The sequence below is a fragment of the Nylanderia fulva genome, unplaced genomic scaffold (genome assembly GCF_048542155.1).
Source record: "Nylanderia fulva isolate GAGA-0341 unplaced genomic scaffold, ASM4854215v1 Scaffold2, whole genome shotgun sequence".
Lineage (NCBI taxonomy): Eukaryota > Metazoa > Arthropoda > Insecta > Hymenoptera > Formicidae > Nylanderia > Nylanderia fulva.
In genome coordinates, this window is record NW_028190263.1 from 8,588,057 (window position 1) to 8,610,607 (window position 22,551).

The 22,551-nt window shown below is 30.0% G+C and overlaps 8 protein-coding genes across 10 annotated transcripts in view; 3 read left to right on the plus strand and 5 right to left on the minus strand.

Moving 5' to 3' along the window:
- Positions 1-651: 651 nt before the first annotated feature.
- Positions 652-1,950, minus strand: MagR (Iron-sulfur cluster assembly 1 homolog MagR). The gene is made up of 3 exons (XM_029310533.1): positions 1,841-1,950; positions 1,414-1,467; positions 652-1,227 (listed from the first exon to the last, which is right to left on the minus strand). The coding sequence occupies exons 1-3, from the start codon at positions 1,922-1,924 to the stop codon at positions 973-975; spliced, it is 393 nt and encodes a 130-aa protein (XP_029166366.1). The 5' UTR covers positions 1,925-1,950; the 3' UTR covers positions 652-972.
- Positions 1,951-2,187: 237 nt separating this feature from the next.
- Positions 2,188-4,686, plus strand: RabGGTa (Rab geranylgeranyltransferase subunit alpha). The gene is made up of 7 exons (XM_029310417.2): positions 2,188-2,280; positions 2,502-2,612; positions 2,704-2,822; positions 2,899-3,086; positions 3,230-3,427; positions 3,497-4,099; positions 4,208-4,686. Exons 1-7 carry the CDS (start codon positions 2,278-2,280, stop codon positions 4,648-4,650), a joined length of 1,665 nt encoding a protein of 554 aa, XP_029166250.2. The 5' UTR covers positions 2,188-2,277; the 3' UTR covers positions 4,651-4,686.
- Positions 4,271-8,703, minus strand: Rabex-5 (Rabaptin-5-associated exchange factor for Rab5). Its single transcript, XM_029310415.2, has 10 exons — positions 8,535-8,703; positions 8,203-8,422; positions 7,294-7,403; positions 6,921-7,178; positions 6,710-6,839; positions 6,529-6,626; positions 6,183-6,439; positions 5,946-6,077; positions 5,623-5,868; positions 4,271-5,524 (listed from the first exon to the last, which is right to left on the minus strand). The coding sequence occupies exons 2-10, from the start codon at positions 8,379-8,381 to the stop codon at positions 5,078-5,080; spliced, it is 1,857 nt and encodes a 618-aa protein (XP_029166248.2). The 5' UTR covers positions 8,382-8,422; positions 8,535-8,703; the 3' UTR covers positions 4,271-5,077.
- Positions 8,704-8,784: 81 nt separating this feature from the next.
- Positions 8,785-11,603, plus strand: LOC114937070 (RNA-binding motif protein, X-linked 2). Its single transcript, XM_029310419.2, has 5 exons — positions 8,785-8,963; positions 9,221-9,373; positions 9,453-9,582; positions 9,795-9,945; positions 10,469-11,603. The coding sequence occupies exons 1-4, from the start codon at positions 8,950-8,952 to the stop codon at positions 9,915-9,917; spliced, it is 420 nt and encodes a 139-aa protein (XP_029166252.1). The 5' UTR covers positions 8,785-8,949; the 3' UTR covers positions 9,918-9,945; positions 10,469-11,603.
- Kat60 (katanin p60) lies at positions 10,350-13,294 on the minus strand. Its single transcript, XM_029310418.2, has 10 exons — positions 12,580-13,294; positions 12,376-12,511; positions 12,075-12,219; positions 11,885-11,972; positions 11,680-11,801; positions 11,428-11,607; positions 11,161-11,303; positions 10,959-11,071; positions 10,752-10,878; positions 10,350-10,674 (listed from the first exon to the last, which is right to left on the minus strand). The coding sequence occupies exons 1-10, from the start codon at positions 12,842-12,844 to the stop codon at positions 10,476-10,478; spliced, it is 1,518 nt and encodes a 505-aa protein (XP_029166251.1). The 5' UTR covers positions 12,845-13,294; the 3' UTR covers positions 10,350-10,475.
- Positions 13,295-13,607: 313 nt separating this feature from the next.
- Positions 13,608-16,999, plus strand: LOC114937101 (uncharacterized). Its single transcript, XM_029310502.2, has 4 exons — positions 13,608-13,788; positions 14,341-16,034; positions 16,152-16,453; positions 16,548-16,999. Exons 2-4 carry the CDS (start codon positions 14,354-14,356, stop codon positions 16,743-16,745), a joined length of 2,181 nt encoding a protein of 726 aa, XP_029166335.2. The 5' UTR covers positions 13,608-13,788; positions 14,341-14,353; the 3' UTR covers positions 16,746-16,999.
- A 474-nt stretch (positions 17,000-17,473) lies between these two features.
- LOC114937102 (iron-sulfur cluster assembly factor IBA57, mitochondrial) lies at positions 17,474-19,021 on the minus strand. Its single transcript, XM_029310503.2, has 2 exons — positions 18,873-19,021; positions 17,474-18,755 (listed from the first exon to the last, which is right to left on the minus strand). The coding sequence occupies exon 2, from the start codon at positions 18,726-18,728 to the stop codon at positions 17,601-17,603; it is 1,128 nt and encodes a 375-aa protein (XP_029166336.1). The 5' UTR covers positions 18,729-18,755; positions 18,873-19,021; the 3' UTR covers positions 17,474-17,600.
- Positions 19,022-19,195: 174 nt separating this feature from the next.
- PH4alphaEFB (prolyl 4-hydroxylase subunit alpha-1) overlaps positions 19,196-22,551 on the minus strand; it is a 152,204-nt gene continuing 148,848 nt past the window's right edge. For all 3 annotated transcript variants that reach the window (XM_029310522.2, XM_085482195.1, XM_029310521.2), the window contains 2 exons: positions 22,385-22,550; positions 19,196-22,151 (listed from right to left, as the gene is read on the minus strand). In XM_029310522.2, coding sequence (XP_029166355.2) covers positions 22,057-22,151; positions 22,385-22,550 — 261 coding nt within the window. In that variant the 3' untranslated portion in view covers positions 19,196-22,056. The remainder of the gene's footprint in view (positions 22,152-22,384; position 22,551) is intronic.

A 22,551-nucleotide genomic window follows, 5' to 3' on the forward strand; every position in this document is an offset into this window, starting at 1 on the left:
ATTTTTAATTTCTTCGCTTTCCACAAACAAAAAATCGTTTCAAAAACACACATTTATTTATTTCAAATACGATATTTGAGAAAGAGATTAATATAATGTTTAAAACAATTTAAACAATTAAAGATAAAGAGAAATGTAACATATATATATATATATATATATATAAATTTCCAATATTTTTCTTTTGCAATTCGTAATATACACCAAAGAATCAATAAATTATAAAAAAATTATAAAAAATAAATTATAAAAAAATTTCTTTTTCATATCATATATAATAATTTAAACTTTTTTTTGTATAACAAAAAGTGCCATGCGTTATACGTTTGAAGTAGCTCTATAAGTTAGCTGTGATTAAATATGTAAAATAGACATTGCAAATATGAAAAACAATGCGTTTTCTATTTTTTTTCTTCATTTATTTAATCTTGATATATAAATATATATATTTCATATCAACCTCCATCATATTTATCAGTATAGTACTACATACTATAGTCGTTTTTATCACTTATATAAATTGTTTAAAATAAACTCAATCTATACAAAATTTCTTAAAAAGAAAGTCTAAATGAGTACATCTTTATCCCGTTTGTGTATCAAAGCAGTATGCAGTACATGTGATAAATGTGAAATAAAATAACAATTAAATAGATTAAAAAAATAATAGTTTAATCATGTTATTATAATCCTAAAGATTAGGAATAAAAACATGTATATAATTAAATATATATTTTCAGCTATGTATGAAGGTGAGAAGTGTGGATGGTAAGTATGGGTGGCATATATACAAAATTTGCAATAAATGATAAAATAACTTATAACAATTGTTACATATTCCTGTTTTGCATTGTCAAAACGTCCTCTTTTGAGGAACGATATTGAAGTTATAACATCATATATTACAAGATATTTTAAAGTTCATAATTTAACTATATAGATTATATATATCAACTATGATAATAAATTTCACTACACTGAGAAACTTTCACCACATCCACATGTCCCTTTAATATTGGGATTATTGAATACAAACTCAGAGCTTAATTTGTTCTCGATGTAATCCATTTCTGTTCCAAGAAGAGACAGCTGTGCCTTTCTATCGATAAATATACGAACACCATCTTGAATTACTTCCTCGTCAAGTTTGGATTTTTCTTTTGCATAGTCCAAAGTGTAGCTTAAACCATTACATCCTCGTTGCCGTACTCCAACCTTAAGACCAATCTATGAATAAAATAAGATAGTTTTAATTTTAATATATTAAAAGTTTAATAAACATTTACTTTAAAAACTTATTGTAAATATGTGATAAATATCTTATAAACATTTTAGTTATAAAATTATATATATATTTTTTTTTAAATGCTATTATATAATTTAAAAGTATTATATACATACAAAAATACTTACAAATTCACTTTTGTCTTTTAAAATCTCTTTAATCTTATTGATAGCATTGGGTGTCTAAAATATAAAACGCCTTTCTTCAGTTTATATTAAAATGTATCTATGAAAATATGATAAGGTTATAATTCATTGACGTAAATATGTTGCGATATATTACGAAATAAAAAATATAAATAAGTATATATAAAAAGAATAAGAACTGTAATATACGTCGCAAAATCCGTTGCAATAATAAAGATTAGTAAACAAAACTCGCGTTTAATGTTACATTACAATTATTTTCTTAAAGTTTATTAATCTTCGCTTTTTATTTGAATTTACACATTTACGTTGCAACACGCGAAAAATACAAGCATATAAATTAGATAATGTGCAACTTTTTGCGAAAAAATTAAAAAATAATAATCTCTTTAATTGACGATATACTAACCAGAGTAAGTGCAGCGCGAGTTGCAAGAATCTTTCTTCCTTTCACAGCTCTTATTGTGGCGGCTGCTACCGTGGACGATGCCATTTCTAATGAACGAACCTCACTGACGTTTGACGTCACACGTCACGTGCAATTTTGAAGCTAATGTCGTATGTTGCGAGACTAAATAAAAGGAGCGTCTCATTGGACGTTGCAAATTACCACAGCCAATCATATCGTTCGATATCTAGGGAAATTAGCGACGATCGACCAATCCAATTTTTAATTGACCAATTGGAAAAAAAGAAGATTGGATAAGAAAATTTTCTTCCGATCAATCAAACACTTTGAATTATTTGTAATGTCAAATGGAATATATTCGTAATCATCAGTCAAATAAACTTGTCGTCGTCAATTTGTTCACAATTTACTGAGTGAATACAAAAAGATTATTCATAATGGTAAAGATATGTTTATAAAAATTATATTATGCTTTACTGATTAATTTATTGATTGTACGCTTTATAAGACTGCGTTATAAGATTATTATATTAAATAAATTTAGTAAATTATATAAATATACACTAATTTATGCTATGTAATTGTAGTCAATATCTCGTTATTTTTTATGCATGCTATATATGTATATGTATGTTATAAAGAATAAATATATATTTTTTAGCATGGTCGAGTAAAAGTGCGTACTACAGCAGAGCAGGAGGAGATTAAAAAAAGGGAGAGAGCAGCCAAAGTTGCTCAATACAAGGCCGATATGGCTATAGTAATTCAAAAGGTTTTGAAACTCATTTCTTATCTGTATGTCTGTGTGACTCATTATATGCAGATTTTTCTCATACATGATTATCATATTATTGATATTTTAGAGAAAGGATAAAATATGGGATGACGAATTATTATTAATTACTAAGCGTATCCTACTAAGTAATCCAGATATTTATACATTATGGAATATTCGTCGTGAAACTTTTGAGAATAACAAATGGTAACATTATAATAAAATACTTTGTTTATGACATTGTACAGTGAGCAGAAATTAATTTAACAATGAAAATTTATAGGAGCGATGAAGATTATAAGCAACTACTTGAAAATGAGATGAGTTTAACTGAAAACTGTCTTAGAGAAAATCCTAAATCATACAGCGTGTGGCACCAAAGATGTTGGGTGATGGAACAAATGCCTGAACCTGATTGGAAAAAGGAATTAGCATTGTGTGCAAAATGCTTAACTTTAGATGAAAGAAATTGTTAAGTATACCATGCCTCTTTTATTATTGTGTAAGCAATATATATATACATATTCTGAAATGAATATATACATATAAGTAGATGTACAATATTGCTCTTTCAACAAGGTGACATATTTAAAGATACATTTTTTTTACTTTAGTTCACTGCTGGGATTACAGAGAGTTTATTGTACAGAAAGCTGGAATTTCTAATGAAGAAGAATTTGAATTTTCCACCACAAAGATATTAAATAATTTTTCAAACTATTCATCTTGGCATTATAGAAGTCGAATATTATACAAAATGTTTGGTACTCCATTAGAGGAGATACCAATCATAGATGAAAAATATAGAGAAGGTAAATTCTTTGTAAACTATTTTATAATGCTTTTTATCTTCCGAAATAATAATGCATAATTTTTTTCAGAGCTCGATCTCGTCATGAATGCAACTTTTACTGATCCCAATGACTCTAGTGCATGGTTCTACCAAAGATGGCTTTTAGATAAGTGCATAACAACTTGTAGGCTGTGGCGTGCTCGCGTTAACAAAAATACCGCTATCATTGTTATTGACAACAATATACTGATTGAACCAGTTTCGCTTTCACTATATGTAAATGGCAAGGCTGTTGATATACAATGGCAGCTATATCCGGATGAAAAGTTTGCAAAGTTACAAATTGCTAGATCTGTAAATCCATTGGAAAATTTGGATCATGCCAAGGAAGTTTTCATAAAATTGCAAGAAACTGCATATGAACTCTCATATTCGAAATTGGAAAGTGCATGGATTTACAAAGATAATTCAAGTTTACACAAACAAAATAGCAACGACGAACAATTAAATGAACAATTAAAAAGTTATAACCAACTTTCTAAAATGGAACCAAATAATAAATGGGCCTTATTAACTGGTATATTATTAATGAAGAAGATTGATTTAAAAAAATTTTATACTGATATATTAAACAACTTAACGGCACTATCGCAAATCGATAGTCTTCGTAAAAATTACTATAAAGATTTGCGTAAGTATTTTTATATTTATTCATAATATATTAAAATCTTGATTTTAGCATCTATCAATTCCATCTTTCATTTACTTTTTAAATACATGCTTTTATTGTCATTTTTAGGAAGTAAACTCTTAGTGGAATATAAATTGCTCGAAATATGGAAAGGAGAAAATGATTTGGAAATACAGTCCAGAATTGATTTATCGGGATTAGATTTGACGAAATTACATAATAATCATTACTTTGGTTTTTTTGAAGAAGTGAATCTTGGTGCAAACCAGTTGGAGAATTCTTTGCATCAATTTTCCACATTACAACAATGTATAAAGCTGTCACTTTCCAGCAATAACTTAATGTCGTTGAAACATCTTCCTACTTTACATAATCTCGAAGTTTTTTCTTTGAGAAATAATAACTTAACAAACACAGAAGAGATATTAAACTTGATAAAACGTCATAAAAATTTAAAAAGATTAGATTTACGAGATAATCCAGTATGTGAAAAGATTAATATAACTCAAATTCAAGAACTAAACTGTAACTTGGAAATATGTTTAAAATAACATTGGAAGATAAATATATATACTTTATATATGTAATATATTAATTTTTAATCCATTACTTATATTGTTATTATTTTTTATTAAATTATTTTATACAGAAAATATTCAGATTCAGATTTAACCAAATGAAAGATTTCTTCAAAAATATTTCCTGTATTATTATCGTTCTCCTTTTTTCTGAATTGAATGAACTTTTCCTTTCTCAAAACATTTGTTGCATGTTACTGTCTTTTATTATACATATATATATATATATAATACACTTTTTAAATATTAACAAATTAATAAAAATATAAAGATCAAATTATTAAAAATTTCTATTTAAATAAAAATTTAACTATAATTTAAATCTTATTAAATATTTAATATATATATATATATATATATTATATATTTACATAAATAATACTTAAACATCTTTATAATACTACATATTCTGATAGTAATTGGAATAATTATCCGAATCTAAATCTGCTGTAGTTATGGATGAATCACCTGTATTGCATGGTATTGTTGGTATATTTGATCCTTGAATTGTGAAACCATGATAATCTTCAGAACTAATCGGCTTCAAACTTACAGATGGTAGATTTGTTTCAGGTGTAGAGCATTCATCTATTAAACTGTCTGTCATATGTTTTTTAAAGAGTTGCGTCTCGCCAGGCGCAAGATCAGATTGAGTATCTAAACTGATAAGACTAGTTTCGTCTTCGCCCTTGCTAACTTCCAGGCTATCGTCGCCTATAAGAGATGGAAAATCGAATGTTGGCGACGGCGTCACGGAATCTTCTACTAATGATGTTTTCATCAAATCACTCGATAGATCTGTCATTACACCGTTATTCACATTATCACCAATAGAATGCGGATATATCTGTTATAACACAATTTAAAATGATATAAAATTTGATTAATAAAAATTGGGCATTATAAAAACTCTCTCTGAGGAATAAAAATTGCAGCTAATCTCACCTGTGGAATAATTGGTGGTGGTAGCTGATAGCTTTCAAAATCCTCGCTATCTAAATTGGTAGGCACTCTCTGACTGTGAGATATCAACAATGGTGTCCTTTCGATCACTTTTTCTACATCCTCTTTAATTTTTTCTTTGAATTCTATCATTTTGTTTTTCAATTCTTCCGCTTGTTTCATGATATCGGCATTTTTAGCTTGCAAATCATCCAACAAAGTTATATCTTCACACATAAAGTGTAAACTCTGTATTATAAATATAAATTATTTATCATCTATATGAGATAATAGTAATATTAAAAAATCCTCAAAAGGAATATTACTTCGCATATCATAAGAGCCGATTCCCATGTATTAGCTGGAACGCACTCCCCTGACATGTATGCATTAAAGTCTTTCTCAGCCATATTTAAGGATTCTGCAGTTAAGTTTTCAATAAATGATACTGCACAACACTACAAATTTTAAATGATTATTCAAAATATTGTTGAGACTTAGATTTTATATATAGCTTAGAAGAGATTTACAAAATGTGAAGCACTTTAACAAATTTGAAATACCAGATTTGTGAAATAATACCCTCCTTCCCCGGTCATTAATCTGCTGGCGTTGCAAAATCTCGTAATAAAATTTATATTGCTCTTAAGACGTGCGGGATTAGCCTTTAAAACGATAAATATGAGTGCTGGAAGGAATTCATCAGCAGATGCTGGTCCATCGACAGATTGTTGCAATAATAAGAATATATTTCTACAACAATGAATAACACATGCCAATTTCTCTTGAGGCGCTTTGGCAAAATCCATATTTAAAAGATCTAAAAAAAGTTTTTATTATATTGTATTGCCCATAGAATACTAGATTAAACGACTATATAAATTCATAATAATTAATAGTATAACAAACCTGTAATGGATGTATAAACAAGTTCTCTAACTTCTGAGCTTGTTTCGTGAATTCTACATTCCAAATTTTTACCACTAACCCAATTTAATTGCCGTATCCTATTAAGCAAAAATTATTTCGTACTTTTTATATTATAAATATAGATACAATTTAATCTGTTTTCTTATCATAGGATATAAACCTTTTTTGTATAGCCAAGTCTTTTTCTTCATCCGATGTGAATGGAGGGCAGAAAAGAATTCTATATAACAAAGTCATTGCATATCTTTCAACATAATCTAACAACTTCTCTTTAATATCTGCTGGTATATCTGTAACAGAAAGTATAATAAGTAAATTTTCAAGTTTCTCTACAGAGACACATAAATATAATATATATTACAAATTAAAACCTGTATATTTGGTGCTATTTTCTAGACGTTTCCCAAACACATGATAAAAATTTTGTGTTATCTCTGACAATTCTTCTATCCTTTTTACATCTTTATTCTGGAGTATGTCTACTACAAATGAATGTATGCATTTGCGTACATCTTTTTCTATCGGAGTCTTGGTTATATATAACAATAAATCTCGATTTTCTGCCTTAACTTTTTCAATATCTGGATTGTCTTTTAATAATTCGTGATATAATTCCTGATAACCTTGAACTTAAAATTTAACACATCAAACATAATAGGAAAAATAAGTAAACTTGTATATATTTTTAATAAATAATTGTTTACAACAAAAAAAGAGAGAAAATACAACATCATTACAAAATACCTTTTGCAGTAGGTTTCCTAAATGAAATGTTTAACAATTTATATTTTTTCTCTTGTTGTACCTTTTTCTCCTCCTTATGACTTCCAGCACCCACTGATCGATTAACGTCTCTAAAAAAAAAAAAAAAAACAATGAAATTATATGGAAGTAAAAATAAATAAAATAAATTAATTTTTAGGAACATTAAAGCTGCAAACTGGCAATAAAGTGCATACTATTCTGAATGTATATACTTCTGAATGTTTACAGTATTCATCATAAGCAACTATTTTTCAATTTGTGGCAAGTTTTTCTTCAATGTTGCAAATGTTGATTAATTAAATAAAATTGGCATTTTTATATAATGTTAGTGAGCACTATATATAATATTGTAGTGACAAGTTTCTACTCAATGTTCAGTAACCAACAAACGAGTTAATGTAAATAAAATATATTTTATACTGTTAATAAAATTTTTGGAACTGGTGAATGCAATTATAAATCTTATTAATCTTAGAAATAACAAAAAAATATTTGTCTCGTTGATTATAACTCATTTGTTGATGTTTTTAGAGTCCATTAAAGACTACTTAACATTATGTCAAAAGACCTGCAGCATTATTTGACTTTTTCAGAAGTTAAAATGATATATAAATCATCATATGATTTAATATTCTTATTAAATTAAGAAATTATCAAAAAAGAAAAGCCAATTGGTTTAATTTTATAGATTCAATATATGAGTATCTAAATGAGATCTTTGTGAAAAAGAATTTGATCAAAAAATCAGTTAAAAGTGATACTTATAGTAAATATACTCTACAAATGACGCACATCAAATATTATGTTATGCTGATGTGATCAGCTTATGGACCATAAAACTTTATTATATTTATAAGCATGACATTCTAGGAGATAAATGAATATTACGTGTCCGAAACTTGCGCATGAGATACACGTTCAGCTTGAGCGCGTCGTTTTTGCAAATGTTCTCGATGACATTTGCTGCAGTAACCTTCCCATTCCGCATTGCCGTAAAACCCGCAACCGTTCTTGCATTTCAAATCGGCTTCGTCGATCCGAAGAGTCGGTGTCTTCGTAGAATACATGCTTTCGCGCAATCAAAATAAATGTTTTTTAAATCTTCCGGCTGAAAAATAAATAAGTTATCCTTGACGTTTGACAGTACAGAAACTTAACGTAAATAAAAATTTCCGAGGTGGATAAACTTCCAAATGAGAACAGAGTGTCTATTATCTTACAATTTCCGTCAAAACATTTTTGCAACTCTTGCAATGGTGAACGATAGTGCTTTGCGAATTCCTTATTATTACTTTTGATTAAAAAATTGTCAGAACGCAAAACAGAAAGCAGACTATTCTGCAAGCAGTAATAGCAACATTACACGAATTCTAGATGGTACATCGAGTGAAAATAATTCGGACTTTCAGACTAGCACTAGAAATTTACTAACTCAGTGCTGCCACAACGCGAAAAACGAACAAAATATGAATATAAACAGAGAGAAACCTGAGAGCGGCCACCGCGAGTGATGGCCGACAGTCGTATCTGCGATTGGGTCACAAAGGATTAAAGAAGAAGAAACATTTATTATTTATTTATAGCCTATTTAGATATATCTATGTGAACTTAAGTTTATCGTGTACATGTTGCAATATGAATCCTTTAACGTATGTATTTCTCAATTTATATATATATATAGATTAAGAAACTAGTTTAGAAGGAAGGGAAAAATGTTTTTTATTATTTAATAAATATAACTCATATTTTATATTTATATATTTCAAATTTTGAATTTAGTGTAGTTATTATTTAATATATATATATATATATAATAATATATATATAATATTATATATATATAATAAATTTTTTAATTTTCAAAGTTTATTGAATTTATGTTAATATGAATAATCTATATTTGTAGTAACGTCAAAAATATAAAGAAGCTCGCTGAGCAAGAATTACAAGGTAACAATAAAACATCTTGGCACGATCAATATAAAGATAGCGCTTGGATTTTCATTGGTGGTTTACCATATGATTTGACAGAAGGTGATGTTATTGCTATCTTTTCTCAGTAAGTTAAAATCTATATATAAATTGCAATTGTTTATATAGGCAATCATACTCTTTTTCCTAATAAATATATGTTCTAGATATGGAGAAGTAGTTAATATAAACTTAATCAGAGATAAAGATACTGGAAAACAAAAAGGATATGGTTTCTTGTGTTATGAAGATCAAAGGAGCACTATATTAGCAGTTGACAATTTTAATGGTATAAAGGTACATTGTAACACAAGTAGAAATATAGTAAGATATAGCGAACTATTGTTTGTATTTGTTAACAATGTTAAAAAAAAAGCAAAAACTTTCCACCTGAGTGTATGCATGTGTGTATATATATACATATATATGTATGTATGTGTGTGTATTTTTATTTTTCTCAGATATGATAACAGTATCTCAATATTTAAAAAAATCCTTTTCTGTTGTAGATTTTAGGTAGAGTAATACGAGTGGATCATGTTACAAATTACAAAGCACCAAAAGACTCCAAAAATATAGATGAGGAAACAAAAAAATTAAGAAAAGAGGGTTGTGCACCAAGAAGAGATTGAGATATGTGCATATAAAATATTGATCAAGGTATTTTTCAAGTATATCATTATACAGATTTATACTTTTAAACATTTTCATACATATGCACACGATATATTATTACGTAAAAACTTTATTACTTGTTATTGCAAATTAAGTCTTAATTATAATATTATAGTTGAAATTAGATACTACACACAAACTATTATTGGGTTTGTTTTTTGTTCCTGCACTAATAAACTAGTGCACACTGGTAATAAGTTATAGTGAGACAAAATATACTTGTCTCATTCTAACTTATTGCACCAGTGTGCACTAGTTCATTAGTGCAGGAACAGAAAACAAACCTATTATTTCTACCATGCAGTCTTATTTTCCAACTTGATTTTTTTATAGTCTCAAATATAGAGAATATGGTATTAGGATTTGTAGGATTAAAGATTAAGAAGCTCTTCATTTCATATATATTAAAGATAATAATATAATATTAATAATGTCAACACATATACGAGCAACAAATTTATGTCAATTATGTTATTAATTATTCAGTTATGTTATTATTTTTTAACAGAATGATATCAAGAGGAACCGAATTCGCTCATCCATTTCTCATATTTTTCCAAGTCCTCCTGGGAAACGCTTTTGTTACATCTCTCAACAGCTTCATCAAAATCCGCGGCAGATACAGGCAAGTCCAATTCTTCTTTTGGCAATTGCCTGATTTGATCGGGTCTTAAACCTGCGATTTTCTTTCGCATCAGCATCATAGAAGCATCTCTAAATAATAAAATGACGAGTGAAATATGTTACAAAATATTTGCAAATTATTATTATTTTATAACAACTCTACTCACCTACAAACATTTGTGATATCCGCTCCGGAATAACCTTCGAGTTTCCTTGCAATGTCTGCTAAGTTTACAGATAAATCCACTTTCACTTCACGAAGATTTATTCTTAATAATGCTTCTCTGCCTTCGTCTAAGTAATGAAAAAATTTTTAAAAATAAAAATATTTTACATTATATTAACATATATAACTAAAATTTATCAAAACTTACAATTAGGTAGCGGAATGTAAATACGTTTTTCTAAACGTCTTCTCAGAGCTTCGTCGATATCCCATGGAAAATTTGTCGCAGCTAATACCATTACCACTTTACCTGGATCTTCGCTATACAAAAAGAACAAAGATACTTGATATGTGCTTTTACATCTTTAAATTAATAAAATAAACATATAAATTAATAAAATAAGTTTTACTTATTGGAACTTATTCCATCCATTTGAACAAGAAGCTCAGATTTTACACGACGTGAAGCTTCGTGTTCCGATTCAGATCCTCTTCTAGAGCACAGAGAATCAATTTCATCAATGAAGATTGTGCTGGGTGCATAAAATCTAGCCTGTGTTCATATAATACAATATAAATTAATATTGTGAATAGAATCTTGCATTTCTCTAGAGAAATCAACAGAACGTTGTTTAGATACAAATATTATATAACATTTTATTGAAATATTGTCTTACCATTTCAAATAATAGTCGAACGAGTTTCTCCGATTCACCCCTATATTTTGATGTTAATGTAGAGGACGAGACGTTAAAAAATGTTGTACCACATTCTGTTGCAACAGCCTTTGCAAGCATAGTTTTGCCTGTGCCTGGTGGCCCAACCATGAGTACTCCTTTCCAAGGTCGCCTAATTCCCTAAAAATGGCATTTATGTTAACATTGTGAAATTTCATTACCATTTATAATAGAATGAGGAAGGAGATATACTTTGAAAAAATCAGGCATCCACATTGGAAGCACAACTGCTTCCTCCAGCAATCTTTTTGCCTCATGTAAATCTGCTATATCATCCCAGTGAATATTTGGATTTTTTTGAACAATATCTCTTTCTACAATTTTAATATCAATATCTCACATTTGTTTTTTATATTTCTGCCAATATGTTTTTAAATAACAGTAATAATAATATTACCTAATATTTCTACAAGATCTTTATCAGTAGTAGATGGTTCAAATTTCCGTTCTTCTAATTCAACATCTTTTTCTGTCTCTGACTTGTCCTGTAATTGTAGTTATCGGTTTTATATTAATATTCATGATTTTTAATAAATTTAAAATAAAAATATGCATTTCTCTTTCTTTCATTTAGCAAACTATATTACTTTATTGGTATCATCTTTCTTTGCAGTTTTCTTGTCATCCTTTTTGGTGACAGCTTTACTATCTGGTTTTTTCGTTGCAACAAGAGATTTTCTAGTATTTGTTCGATTTTGCTGTTTCTGTTGAACCTTTTGCTGTTTTGAATTTCTGAAAAATATAAACTAAATATTAACTAAATATTTTGTCATAACAAAACATATAGCACAATATAAAATAAAAACAAGTAGAAATATTTAAAAAAAAAGAAATTAAAGATATGTAATATTAAGAAAGCCGTAAGACATTGTGGATTTATGTTAATACTTTTGTTCCGCTGGAGTTAAAGGTGGCCATACATCAGGATCTCTGGCTGGTGTTTGATTCCAGGAGGGTTCAGAGTTGGTGTAAGACCACAAAGCAGGATCTCGCGTTGGTTCCTCAAATGGCAAACAAGACGTTCCTGAAATTGAAAAATTTGTCATCCACCGTACAAGATTATTTACCTTAATGATAATGTACTCTCTTTACCGAGTAGTCTTTCTCCATGTGTGTCCACTTTGAAAAGTTGCAGCGTGTTGGATGTGGCTTTTACCTTTTCAAATTCCTCGACAATTTGATGTTGTACAACTTGCCACTTTGCTTTCCGAGTCGCATCCGCGATGGTCGCAAGTAATCTATGTATTTGTTGCACAACCCCTTGATAATAAACGCCAGACGTGTCGTAATTCCCCATCAATGCCATCTCACGCGCAAGTTTCGTATTTTCGCAAATTTCATTTATTGACACAGCCATGATTTTACCTTCGCATACACACGAGAAGATACAAAGAAGAAGTACAAAATTCGTTACACTCTCGAAGAGATGTGAAGGCGAAAGCGACGATCGCAAAATCGTTAAATTAAATTCTTCCAAAGTGTTCGTAATGGCGAAAATTTATTTGCTTGTATGTACATCTCTCTCTCTCTTTCTCTCTTGGTGTACATTTTCTTGAGCTCTATAATTTACGCTTTAATCAAGCTACACAGTTACATGGCTGCAGGTTAATTCTCATCGAACAATTGTACGATGGTGCATAAATTAATTCAAGTAGCAAGAAATTCATGCTTATTTTTTAATAGATTCAGTCGACGAGTTAAATGCTTTCTCTTACAGATATTGCGCGAAAGCTATCATGTAAATTTTCTGTCATTTTCTGTTTATTTAGCATTTTTGTAATTGCTATGAAAATAGCTTCTCAGTAATCAAAGGGGTCATCCACATGAAGATTTTTTTGCGCATGTGCATCAGTCGGGTTCATTTTTTAAAAAGTTTGAAGAGAGAGAGGAAAAAGAGAAAAAAAATTACAAATTTACTGGCTATGCTTTTATTTTTATAATTATTCGACTGTGGGCGGTATTCATAGTCCTTATATTTAAGATCATTTTAAGATCTCGTTTAACAACCAATCAAGAGATGCTATGCGGCCATTTGATTGGTTGAACGAGGTCTTAAGACGATCTAAGAACCAACTGTAAATCGTTCATCAGAATTCAATTGCGTGACAATTTTTTGAACGCACTTTTGATGGCGTTGATATGGCTGCCGCACGTCTTCCTGTCGGCATTTCTTCTTCCTCGTGTTCCCTCGTTTTAGCTTGATCTCGTTGCTTCTCTTTGGACTGGTGACAGCTTGAGTTAATTCGATAGTGATTTATCGTGAATAATTAGAAAGGAATTGTTTGACGACGAAGCAAAAGAGTAAGCAATTTAGCGCAATATTTTTATTTAGACATATTCTGTAACGAAACATTGATACGCGTTTCATTGTACGATTGCTTTTTCCACGTGGAAAAATTGGAAATTTTCAGTTGGATTAACGTAACTTGGTGTTTTCCATCTTAAATTCGTATCTTTCTGTTTTCTCTTTTACTACAAAAAAATGGTAGTCTTCCATTCACAGCCTTTTATCGGTATTTCACAAGTTCCAAAAATATACTTAATACTAAATTGATATAATTATCAAAAGTTCTGGAAATTTCGACATAGTATAACATCGATCGCAGCAATTTTTATTATGTATAAGAAAATTAAAATAGAGAATATTAAAACAAAGTAATAAAAAGAGAAATAGAGTATATATATATAAATATATATATATATAAATACATGTGTACTTTTTTTCTACCATGTATAATGTACATATTTGAGACTTAATTTTTCTATCATTCTCGCGCATCTCGTACTATTATATTTTATCAAGTTCCTTGTAATGTACTGTTAATAATGTTTCTTATAATGCTGTACTTTTAGGAATTTGGAGAAAATGGGTAAAACAAAACCAGAGAAAAATAAAAATTTAAACAGTGCAAAGCAATTGCATATAATAAAAAATGGTTTGGTAAAAAAGGACAAAAACTCTAAATTTAAAATAACACCAGGAGGCAAGGCATCTTTTAATAATTCAAAAACACAGAAACAAAATTCACCACCTCAGAAAAATTTCCAAAAAGGTGCAGGTGTAAATAATAATCAAAATTTATCTAAGAATATTGTAAAGAATAAACAAAATTTTCCAAATGCACAAAATAAATCAACCAATAAGAAAATTAATTTGAACCTTAAAAAGTTGGAAGAAACCAATGATTCCAATTCTGATGATTCCAATTCTGATATTGATGAAGAAATGATAACAAAAGAGGCTGTTGGTCAAATTAAATCGGGTGAAAAATTTGAGGATTCTGAAGAAGAGTCTGATACAAATATCCTAAGTATCCTTGGAAAAAGTTTACAAGATAAATCGGATGAAGATGATGAGGACTTTTATGAAATAGTGGAAAACGAGGATTCTTCTGATGATTCTGAATTTAAAGATGATGATGCTTCTTCAGATGATAGTTCTGATGATTTTATATTTCTTGATAAGAAGACTGGAAAAAATAGTGTACAAAAAAATGTAAGAGCGTTTGAAAATAAACATTCAAAAAAGAATGATGACAAGGATAATAAAAATAAAAGTGATAAAAAGAAATTGTCTCAATTAATTATAAAAGATGATGAAGATGAGGAAAATAATGAAGATGATGAAGATGAGAATGAATCAGATGAAGATGACAAGGAAGAAAAAAATAAGGATGACAATAAAAACTGTTTTCATGATGATGAGCTAGTTGAAGCTCAGTTTTTAAAACTGTTAAAACGTTTCGAAGCAAAAGAGATGGATAAATTTAAGAAATATGAAGATAAATCATACGAAGACACAGACGAAGATGACTTAGACGAAGAAGACTTAGACAAAGAAGACTTAGACGAAGAAGACTTAGACGAAGAAGACCTAGACGAAGAAGACCTAGACGAAGAAGACCTAGACGAAGAAGAGAATGAGGATTCAGCGCCAGGTTTAAAAGCACTTTTAGGAAATAGTATTGCAGACGAGGATGACGATGAAGATTTTAATGAAGAAGATGAGGATGATGAAGATGATGATATTAGTGACGAAGATGAAGATGATGAAGAGAATGATAATGTAGTAAAAGTTGATAATGATAATGTAGCAAAAGAGAAAGTAGCTAAAGCGTCCAACAACAAAGATATTAAAGAACATAAACAGGTAAAAGGAAGGAAAGAAGAATTGTCTTCTGAAGAAAAAGAAGAGATTAACAAAAGAACTATTGTTATTCATAATGTTCCGAAAGACACAGGAAAAGCAGATATAAAAAAAGTATTTGGTGTATTTGGGCCAATTGAGACTTTTCGTTTTAGAGGTATTATTCCTGAAAATCCAATAATGTCTAAAAAAGTAGCTTATATAAAAAAGCTGATTCATCCAAATGTACGTACAGTTGTAGTGTACATTAAGTACAAGTCTCAAGAGTCTGCCCAAAAGGCACTTAGCATGCATGGAAAGGTATTTCGAAAGAATATTATAAGAGTACAAACAGTTCAGGACGTTGAAAAAAAAGAATATGATATTAAGAGAGCTGTTTTTATTGGAAATTTGAATTTTAGTAAGTATAAGAAACTATTGTCAATTTGTTGTTGATTTTATTACAATGTGGTAAAAAAATGAATTAGGAGTTTTAACAAGTATAATTATAAATGTTAATGTTTTTGTTAAAATCTAGAGATAGATGAGAACCTCATGTGGAGATACTTTATGCATTGTGGAGAGATAGAGTCTGTACATTTAGTCAATGATAAAGTAACAGGTCGGTCCAGAGGATTTGGTTATGTCTATTTCAAATCTGAAAGCGCTGCAGCCATCGCTCTACAATTAGATGGTCTTTGTATTATGGAAAGAAGCATACGAGTAAGACCATGTTTAAGATCCGAACAAATGGGAGGAAAACGAGCTTCTTCAAATAACGATGATGGTAATCCATCAAAAAAATTCAAGAATAATTTGGAAAAACCTGTAACACGTAAAGTAAGTTATTTTATCTTTGAAAATCTTGTTGAAAATGTTTCAATAAATTTGGAACGATAAAATTAATATCGCATATATCGCGTTTTTTTTACAGGCTGAAAACGAAGGAAATATTAACAAAAATAAAAAAATAAAGAAAAATAAGGGAAAATCCGAAGAACAAAACTCAGTTTCATTTCAAGGTCAAAAAGCCAATTCTAAAAATAAAAAGAAAACAAATAAATTCGATAAGAAAAAAAAGAGAATGGCACAAAAACTTACAGCTAAATCAACTAAACCAGTAAAAGTTTAAACCAATAATGTTACGATATATTTTAGTTTCTCGGACGCAGTTTTAAGATACTTTATATTCTAAGACAAGAGATCTATTGTATCCATTTAAACGATAAACATTAGCATTTTTACAAGAGTTCTCGGATAGGAATTGAGATATTACAATTAACACAAATAATTATAATGGCATGTATAAATATATTCTTTTTCTTTGTATTATTAGAACAATCATTAAGTTGTCATTATTTAATAAATAAATACATATTTCTTTAAGTGGTACATTGCATTACTTTGAAGAATCTGCACGTTTCATTAAATTATTAATTTTGCTATGTAATTGATATGGTAATTTCTGGATATTATCAGATGCACACTTTAAACAGAAACGCTGTGTGTAAAATATGCTACATCCTAAACATACATTGCGTTTGCACATACTGCAATCTGTACCTAGGACTAAAACTTCACCTCTGTTTGGTAAACTGAATGGATCTTTCATAATATAACACTCTTCCAGATAAACCAATTGGCGAGCGAATGGTGGTTTTGCACCTTTGTAATCGTAACGTTCCTTTAAATTACAAAAAGAACATGTAAAAATGTTGCATGCATTTGTCGCCGTTTGCTGATTCGTAGAAGTATTCTCTTGCATCTGTTGATAGATATCAGATTCGTCCGCTGGCGTACTAGTGAGACCTTCCATCCTATAAAGCAACAAGGAATACAATCCATTGAATATATCATCGGTTTTATGTTACAATAATAAATTTATTTCAGTGCATATAATTTTTACACAATATCACATATGTATATCACGATTTTCTGTACAATATCAATTTGTTGATATATTACACAATAATGTTATCAAGCTGAATTATTTTGTATCTTTGACAGAAACCGTTTCCTTCTGAAATTCTTGAGGCCACCACGCGGGTTTGATCACTCTTATATTTATACCCGATACATTAAGCCGCCGAGCACCGAGAGATTCGTTAATCCGCATTAAACCTAATCCATACTTGTCGATATATCCTCGAAACTTTCCTACCACATTGTCAGATTCGTCGAGAATTTTTTCGTCGTATGCGAGCGGTTTATCCGGGATATTATCAAATACTAAAGGCATCAAGCGCTTTCTGACCACACCTGTATGATACGTTCGCGCAGTTAATTCCTGACCGACATAACAACCTTTGTGAAAACTAACGCCATGCAAGTAATCGCAGTTGATCTCTAGAGGCAATGCCTTTCCAGGTGGTAGATCGTGTACGCCTTCTCCTATTCCTAGTTTATATCGAAACGCCTTGTAATTCCCAATATTCTCAGAGGCTGAGGATACATCGGAGTCTAAATGTTTGATTATCTGGTGCTTGTCAATCTGCGATTCAGCTAGAATTCTGAGACCTAAATCAGGCAATCTTGGATCTTCGTATATCCTAACATTATCGATGAATTTACTGGCTTTATTATTTAGCGTGCCACATGGAAATATTATTCCTTCCAGTTTGCGCTTTTCATTTTCGTTCACTGCAATTCCATTCTTAAAGCGTTTAGTCGAATCAAACATTGACCAAACATTGATTTTATCCCCTATGTGTTTCACATCTACTTTTCGTCTTACACGATACATTTGCAAGTGCTTCTGCAAAGATTCAACAACTTGCGAATCACATTCTACGTAAAATATGTTACTTTCTTCACTCTTGTACACTATAGCGTCATACATTACTCTGCCCTTAATGTTCAAAAACAAAGTATAAATATTAGATGCCCCTTCCGTGAGATGCTTCATATCGTTCGTGATCAATCCCTGCAGAAAGGTGGAAGACTCATCGCCGCTTACTCGCAATATACTTCTATCATTCAAACGTTCTAGTATCTTCCCATCAGCTTGATTGGAATTGTGCCTCATCGCATACCTCTGGTGGCTACCGATCCCTTTACTGCGTTTGCACACGTAGAGAGCAAAGCGATTAACGCGAACACTTATCGTGGCAGACATCGTCAATTTGATCAATCTTTTACTTTTCTACGAAAAAATATACGTATCCAATAGAACCGGTAATGAGAAATCCTTAACCTCTGAATACTTGAAATTAGTTTGTGCAACAATACAGCTAAAGTATATAAAAATATTGAAGCTTACATTTATATTGCAACTCGATCACGTATATTCCGGGTATATGACAGCTTGACAATTGCATTCGTGTGCGTTTTTTTTTAATAATAAGGAAACTGTGATCGACAACACTCGACAATCACATGATGATTGGACCTGGCATATATATAAGAGTGGTGATATTACCGACAGGAGCCAGTTTTTGTTAAAAAAAAAATAATAATAAAAATATTAAAAATTTAAATATTTTTAAAAATATTTCTCATTTAAATTTTCTGGAAATTTTTTATTAAAACTGAAATAATAATTAGATATTATTTTTGTTATTAATTATTATAAAGAATGAAGAGAATGCTTTATTTCATTTTATTTACTTTCTTTGTTTTAACAAAACAATGGTAATCACAATTAGATAGATATCAGTCGCTCGCACTTAATAAAAGGCGATTGTTTTACATTTTTCAGTGCTATTAGTTTTATTCTCTCCGCTCATGCTTAATAATCTTTCTACTATAAGTGATATATTTAGGCGTGACATAATTATCCGCAAGTGTGATACAAAAAATTAGTAGAAAATATTTCACAAAAAATTTTCTAGGTAATATTCCGTGCAGCTCATACTAATGATTTTTTTAAATGTTATTTTGATACTTATATATTTCTCATACATATAATTAAAAGTTGTTTTAAAGTTGTCCTGTAATTTTATTATTCCTTATCTAAATTATTACTTATATTTAAAGTAATTTCAAGATAAAAACAGATCAGATTTTTTAAGCATAATTTTTTTAAAATTAAATAATGTATTTTATAAAGATCACATGAAAATTTACAAAACATGGAGATAACAAAAAGAAAAAACATATTTCAATATGTGCAGATATTTGATACAGTATCATATGTGTACAGGATATGTAGTATTTATCAAATAAACAGGTTGGTGGTATACACAATCAATATATTAGATTGCAGTAAATACTGAATACAAAAGTGAATACAGAAAATCAATTTGTTCATTGTGATAATTTTATAAAAACAATTTTCAAAAAGTTGAGAAAAAGAATATACATATATTTTTTTAATATAAAACATAATTTTTAACACAATATTTTAAAATTTGAAAACTAAAAATTACAAAAGTAACTTGAATTTATCACAATAAAATTTCCAATAAACAATGAGATTATTATGTGATTCGGAATAACTTTAAAAAAGTGAATAAAACATGATAATATATTGTACTAAATCCATTAACATATTAGCCAGTCTTTGCGCACATTTGTCATTTATCTTCAAATTCAGGAATAATATTTCTTATATTTGTTGTGCAGTGTGCTATAGTGCTAAATGTTAACAGTCGATTCTCTCTTGGGATATTCAAACTATCTACATGATCATCTATCAGACAGAATAATGATTATCAAATTTTTAACATATGAATTATTTCATAATGTCAAATTCGTAACGCTATTTGAAAATAAAAGTTTGAAAATTTTTTATGAAAACATATACGTATATATATATGTGTGTGTGTGTGTGTATAAAAGCGCTTTGTATTGTGCTACAACGCAACATGGTACAAATATTAGTTTTGTAAGAAATAAATAAAATTTATTACATTATTTATGTATATTAATATTATAAATGTGTATTATAATATTTTTTACTCTATATATATATATTACTAAAAAAAGAATAAACTTAAACTTTTGGCATTTATATGATTTGTCCAGATTACTTTTCAATTAAAAACTTGCTTTTTTTTAAAAACATACATATATTCAGGGAAATTTCTGATAGTATATATTTTCATCTCTGCCATGTATCTCAGGCAGTAATATTCTTCTTTTTCAGAGCCATAATTTAAATGGCTTTACTTTAATAGAGAGCAGTCCCTTATAAATATAGCGCGTCACATGCTTCTACATAACTACATCACCGCCATTAGGAAGTCACCGTCATTAACGGCGTCATCGTCGTGGGCATCGTCTTCCCTTTTTTATACAAAGGATTCGTATACAACCTGGGTCGATCAGAAAGATCGGATGATACGGGATTACACGCCATCGTTATTTACAGCCAACGATCCGTCACGAAAGGAGATTCTCGGTCGAAGTATCCTCCCGGCGGAAGTACTTCATTATTGCACGATAATATCAGTATTATTGAGACGTGACTATGAGGGTCGCATTAACAGCATCGTGTTCAAATTACAATTAATCTACGAGCTAATGGTTACATCGCGCTCTTCGCTATATCTCTATAATAAGAGGAGACTGGCCAGAACGTACGCAATTTATTATTGCTTTGGCTACGACGTGTAATAATATCTCGGTGTAGAATATCAGCTATTCTTATAGAAACAATGAACGTTATGCGTAGCAAACAACGGAGCAAATCCCAACAATTTCACCGTGAAAAGCCTATTCAAAATGGCAAAAACTGCGAATGTAACAACTGTGCGTGCGCTCTTTTTTTTCTCTCGTTTGCACGTTGTTTAAGCAAAAGTTGCTGAAGTCTGCTCTTTCATTCTCTATTCGCCGTGGTGCTCCAAAGCAGAAACTCCAAATACAATGTAATACGTTTGCCGTAAAAGCGAACTTGAAGATGACGTAGACAGACGGTGCTGAGTCAAACTAAAAAAAAAGAGAAAAAAAAAACAAAACGCATCCGTGCAGCAAAAAGTAACTTTGTTCGCGCTTTGCACATCAGCAATCTCTGCTCATCCGTCGGACCGTTTCAAAGGAAAAAAACGTACAAGAAACAAAATGATTGCGATTAATTCTGTTTGGATAGTCTCCGTTGCTTTTCATCGATTTTTTTCTTTCAGTTGGAGACACATTAATCAAAGATTAAGGAAACATTAATCGCTGTCGTAATGCGAGGAATCGTGTTCCACGATAAATCAGCAGGTAAGATTATCATCTGCGACGTATAAGATGTTAAATTACATAAATTGTGCTAAACCGACGTTCTCATAAAAACGTGAGCAGCGACTTCATTTATTTTAGTTATGTAAAGTTGCGCTGACACTTTTTACACGTATTGTTGGTTTTTAAACGACAGTTCGTATCGCGTGCTTTCTTACAGAGTAACTGTTTCGAGAGTAAAATGTCTCTTTATTCGGAGCAGAAATTCTGAAGCATTTCTTAGTATACGCGCTTCTTTTATATATCTATCTTCTGTTACAGTCAAAGGACGCGCTTCCTCTTCAGTGCCTGACGTCCACTTCGTCCGTCGCTTGATTCTCCAGTGTGCAAGGTCTATGAAATTCTTGACCTCTTTCGTGCAGCCATTTGTTTGCCACTGTAAGTAAAAAATATATAAGTTGGAAAATAGTAACACCTTTAATTATACTCTCGGTAATATATATCTATTCATAAATTATTAAATATTTATAAAAAAGATATTGATATCAAAATAATATTATAATTTAAAAATGACAAAAAAAAAGAATGAGACAAGAATCAGAAGAATCTGATTTAAAAAAATAATATAAATAATATAATAAAGATGGAGACGACGTTTCAACGACGTACCCCACTTAGATCCCGTAAGTACTGGACAGGCCGCGTGTCTGGTTTTGAAATCTCCCTCGCCGTTAGGCTTAAGGTTGTACCAAAACGCCGCGCTACCCTTCCTCGGCCAAAGCGATATATTGATGGCGGTGAATACGGTACCTCCTCCTTGCTCGACATCGCTCATC

Coding starts and splice junctions, on each gene's coding strand:
- MagR (XM_029310533.1), bottom strand. CDS start 1,924: ATGGCATCGTCCACGGTAGCAGCCGCCACAATAAGAGCTGTGAAAGGA. Junction 1,468..1,840: donor CTCGCGCTGCACTTACTCTG/GTTAGTATATCG, acceptor TTTATATTTTAG/ACACCCAATGCTATCAATAA. Junction 1,228..1,413: donor TAAAAGACAAAAGTGAATTT/GTAAGTATTTTT, acceptor TTTTATTCATAG/ATTGGTCTTAAGGTTGGAGT.
- RabGGTa (XM_029310417.2), top strand. Junction 2,613..2,703: donor TGGCTATAGTAATTCAAAAG/GTTTTGAAACTC, acceptor TTGATATTTTAG/AGAAAGGATAAAATATGGGA. Junction 2,823..2,898: donor ACTTTTGAGAATAACAAATG/GTAACATTATAA, acceptor GAAAATTTATAG/GAGCGATGAAGATTATAAGC.
- Rabex-5 (XM_029310415.2), bottom strand. CDS start 8,381: ATGTATTCTACGAAGACACCGACTCTTCGGATCGACGAAGCCGATTTG. Junction 7,404..8,202: donor CATGCGCAAGTTTCGGACAC/GTAATATTCATT, acceptor TTTTTTTTTTAG/AGACGTTAATCGATCAGTGG. Junction 5,525..5,622: donor CACCACCAATTATTCCACAG/GTGAGATTAGCT, acceptor GTGTTATAACAG/ATATATCCGCATTCTATTGG.
- LOC114937070 (XM_029310419.2), top strand. Junction 9,374..9,452: donor GTTATTGCTATCTTTTCTCA/GTAAGTTAAAAT, acceptor TATATGTTCTAG/ATATGGAGAAGTAGTTAATA. Junction 9,583..9,794: donor ACAATTTTAATGGTATAAAG/GTACATTGTAAC, acceptor TTTCTGTTGTAG/ATTTTAGGTAGAGTAATACG.
- Kat60 (XM_029310418.2), bottom strand. CDS start 12,844: ATGGCTGTGTCAATAAATGAAATTTGCGAAAATACGAAACTTGCGCGT. Junction 11,802..11,884: donor AGATCTTGTAGAAATATTAG/GTAATATTATTA, acceptor TTAAAATTGTAG/AAAGAGATATTGTTCAAAAA. Junction 11,072..11,160: donor GATGGAATAAGTTCCAATAA/GTAAAACTTATT, acceptor CTTTTTGTATAG/CGAAGATCCAGGTAAAGTGG.
- LOC114937101 (XM_029310502.2), top strand. CDS start 14,354: ATGGGTAAAACAAAACCAGAGAAAAATAAAAATTTAAACAGTGCAAAG. Junction 16,035..16,151: donor TATTGGAAATTTGAATTTTA/GTAAGTATAAGA, acceptor GTTAAAATCTAG/AGATAGATGAGAACCTCATG. Junction 16,454..16,547: donor AAAAACCTGTAACACGTAAA/GTAAGTTATTTT, acceptor TTTTTTTTACAG/GCTGAAAACGAAGGAAATAT.
- LOC114937102 (XM_029310503.2), bottom strand. CDS start 18,728: ATGTCTGCCACGATAAGTGTTCGCGTTAATCGCTTTGCTCTCTACGTG.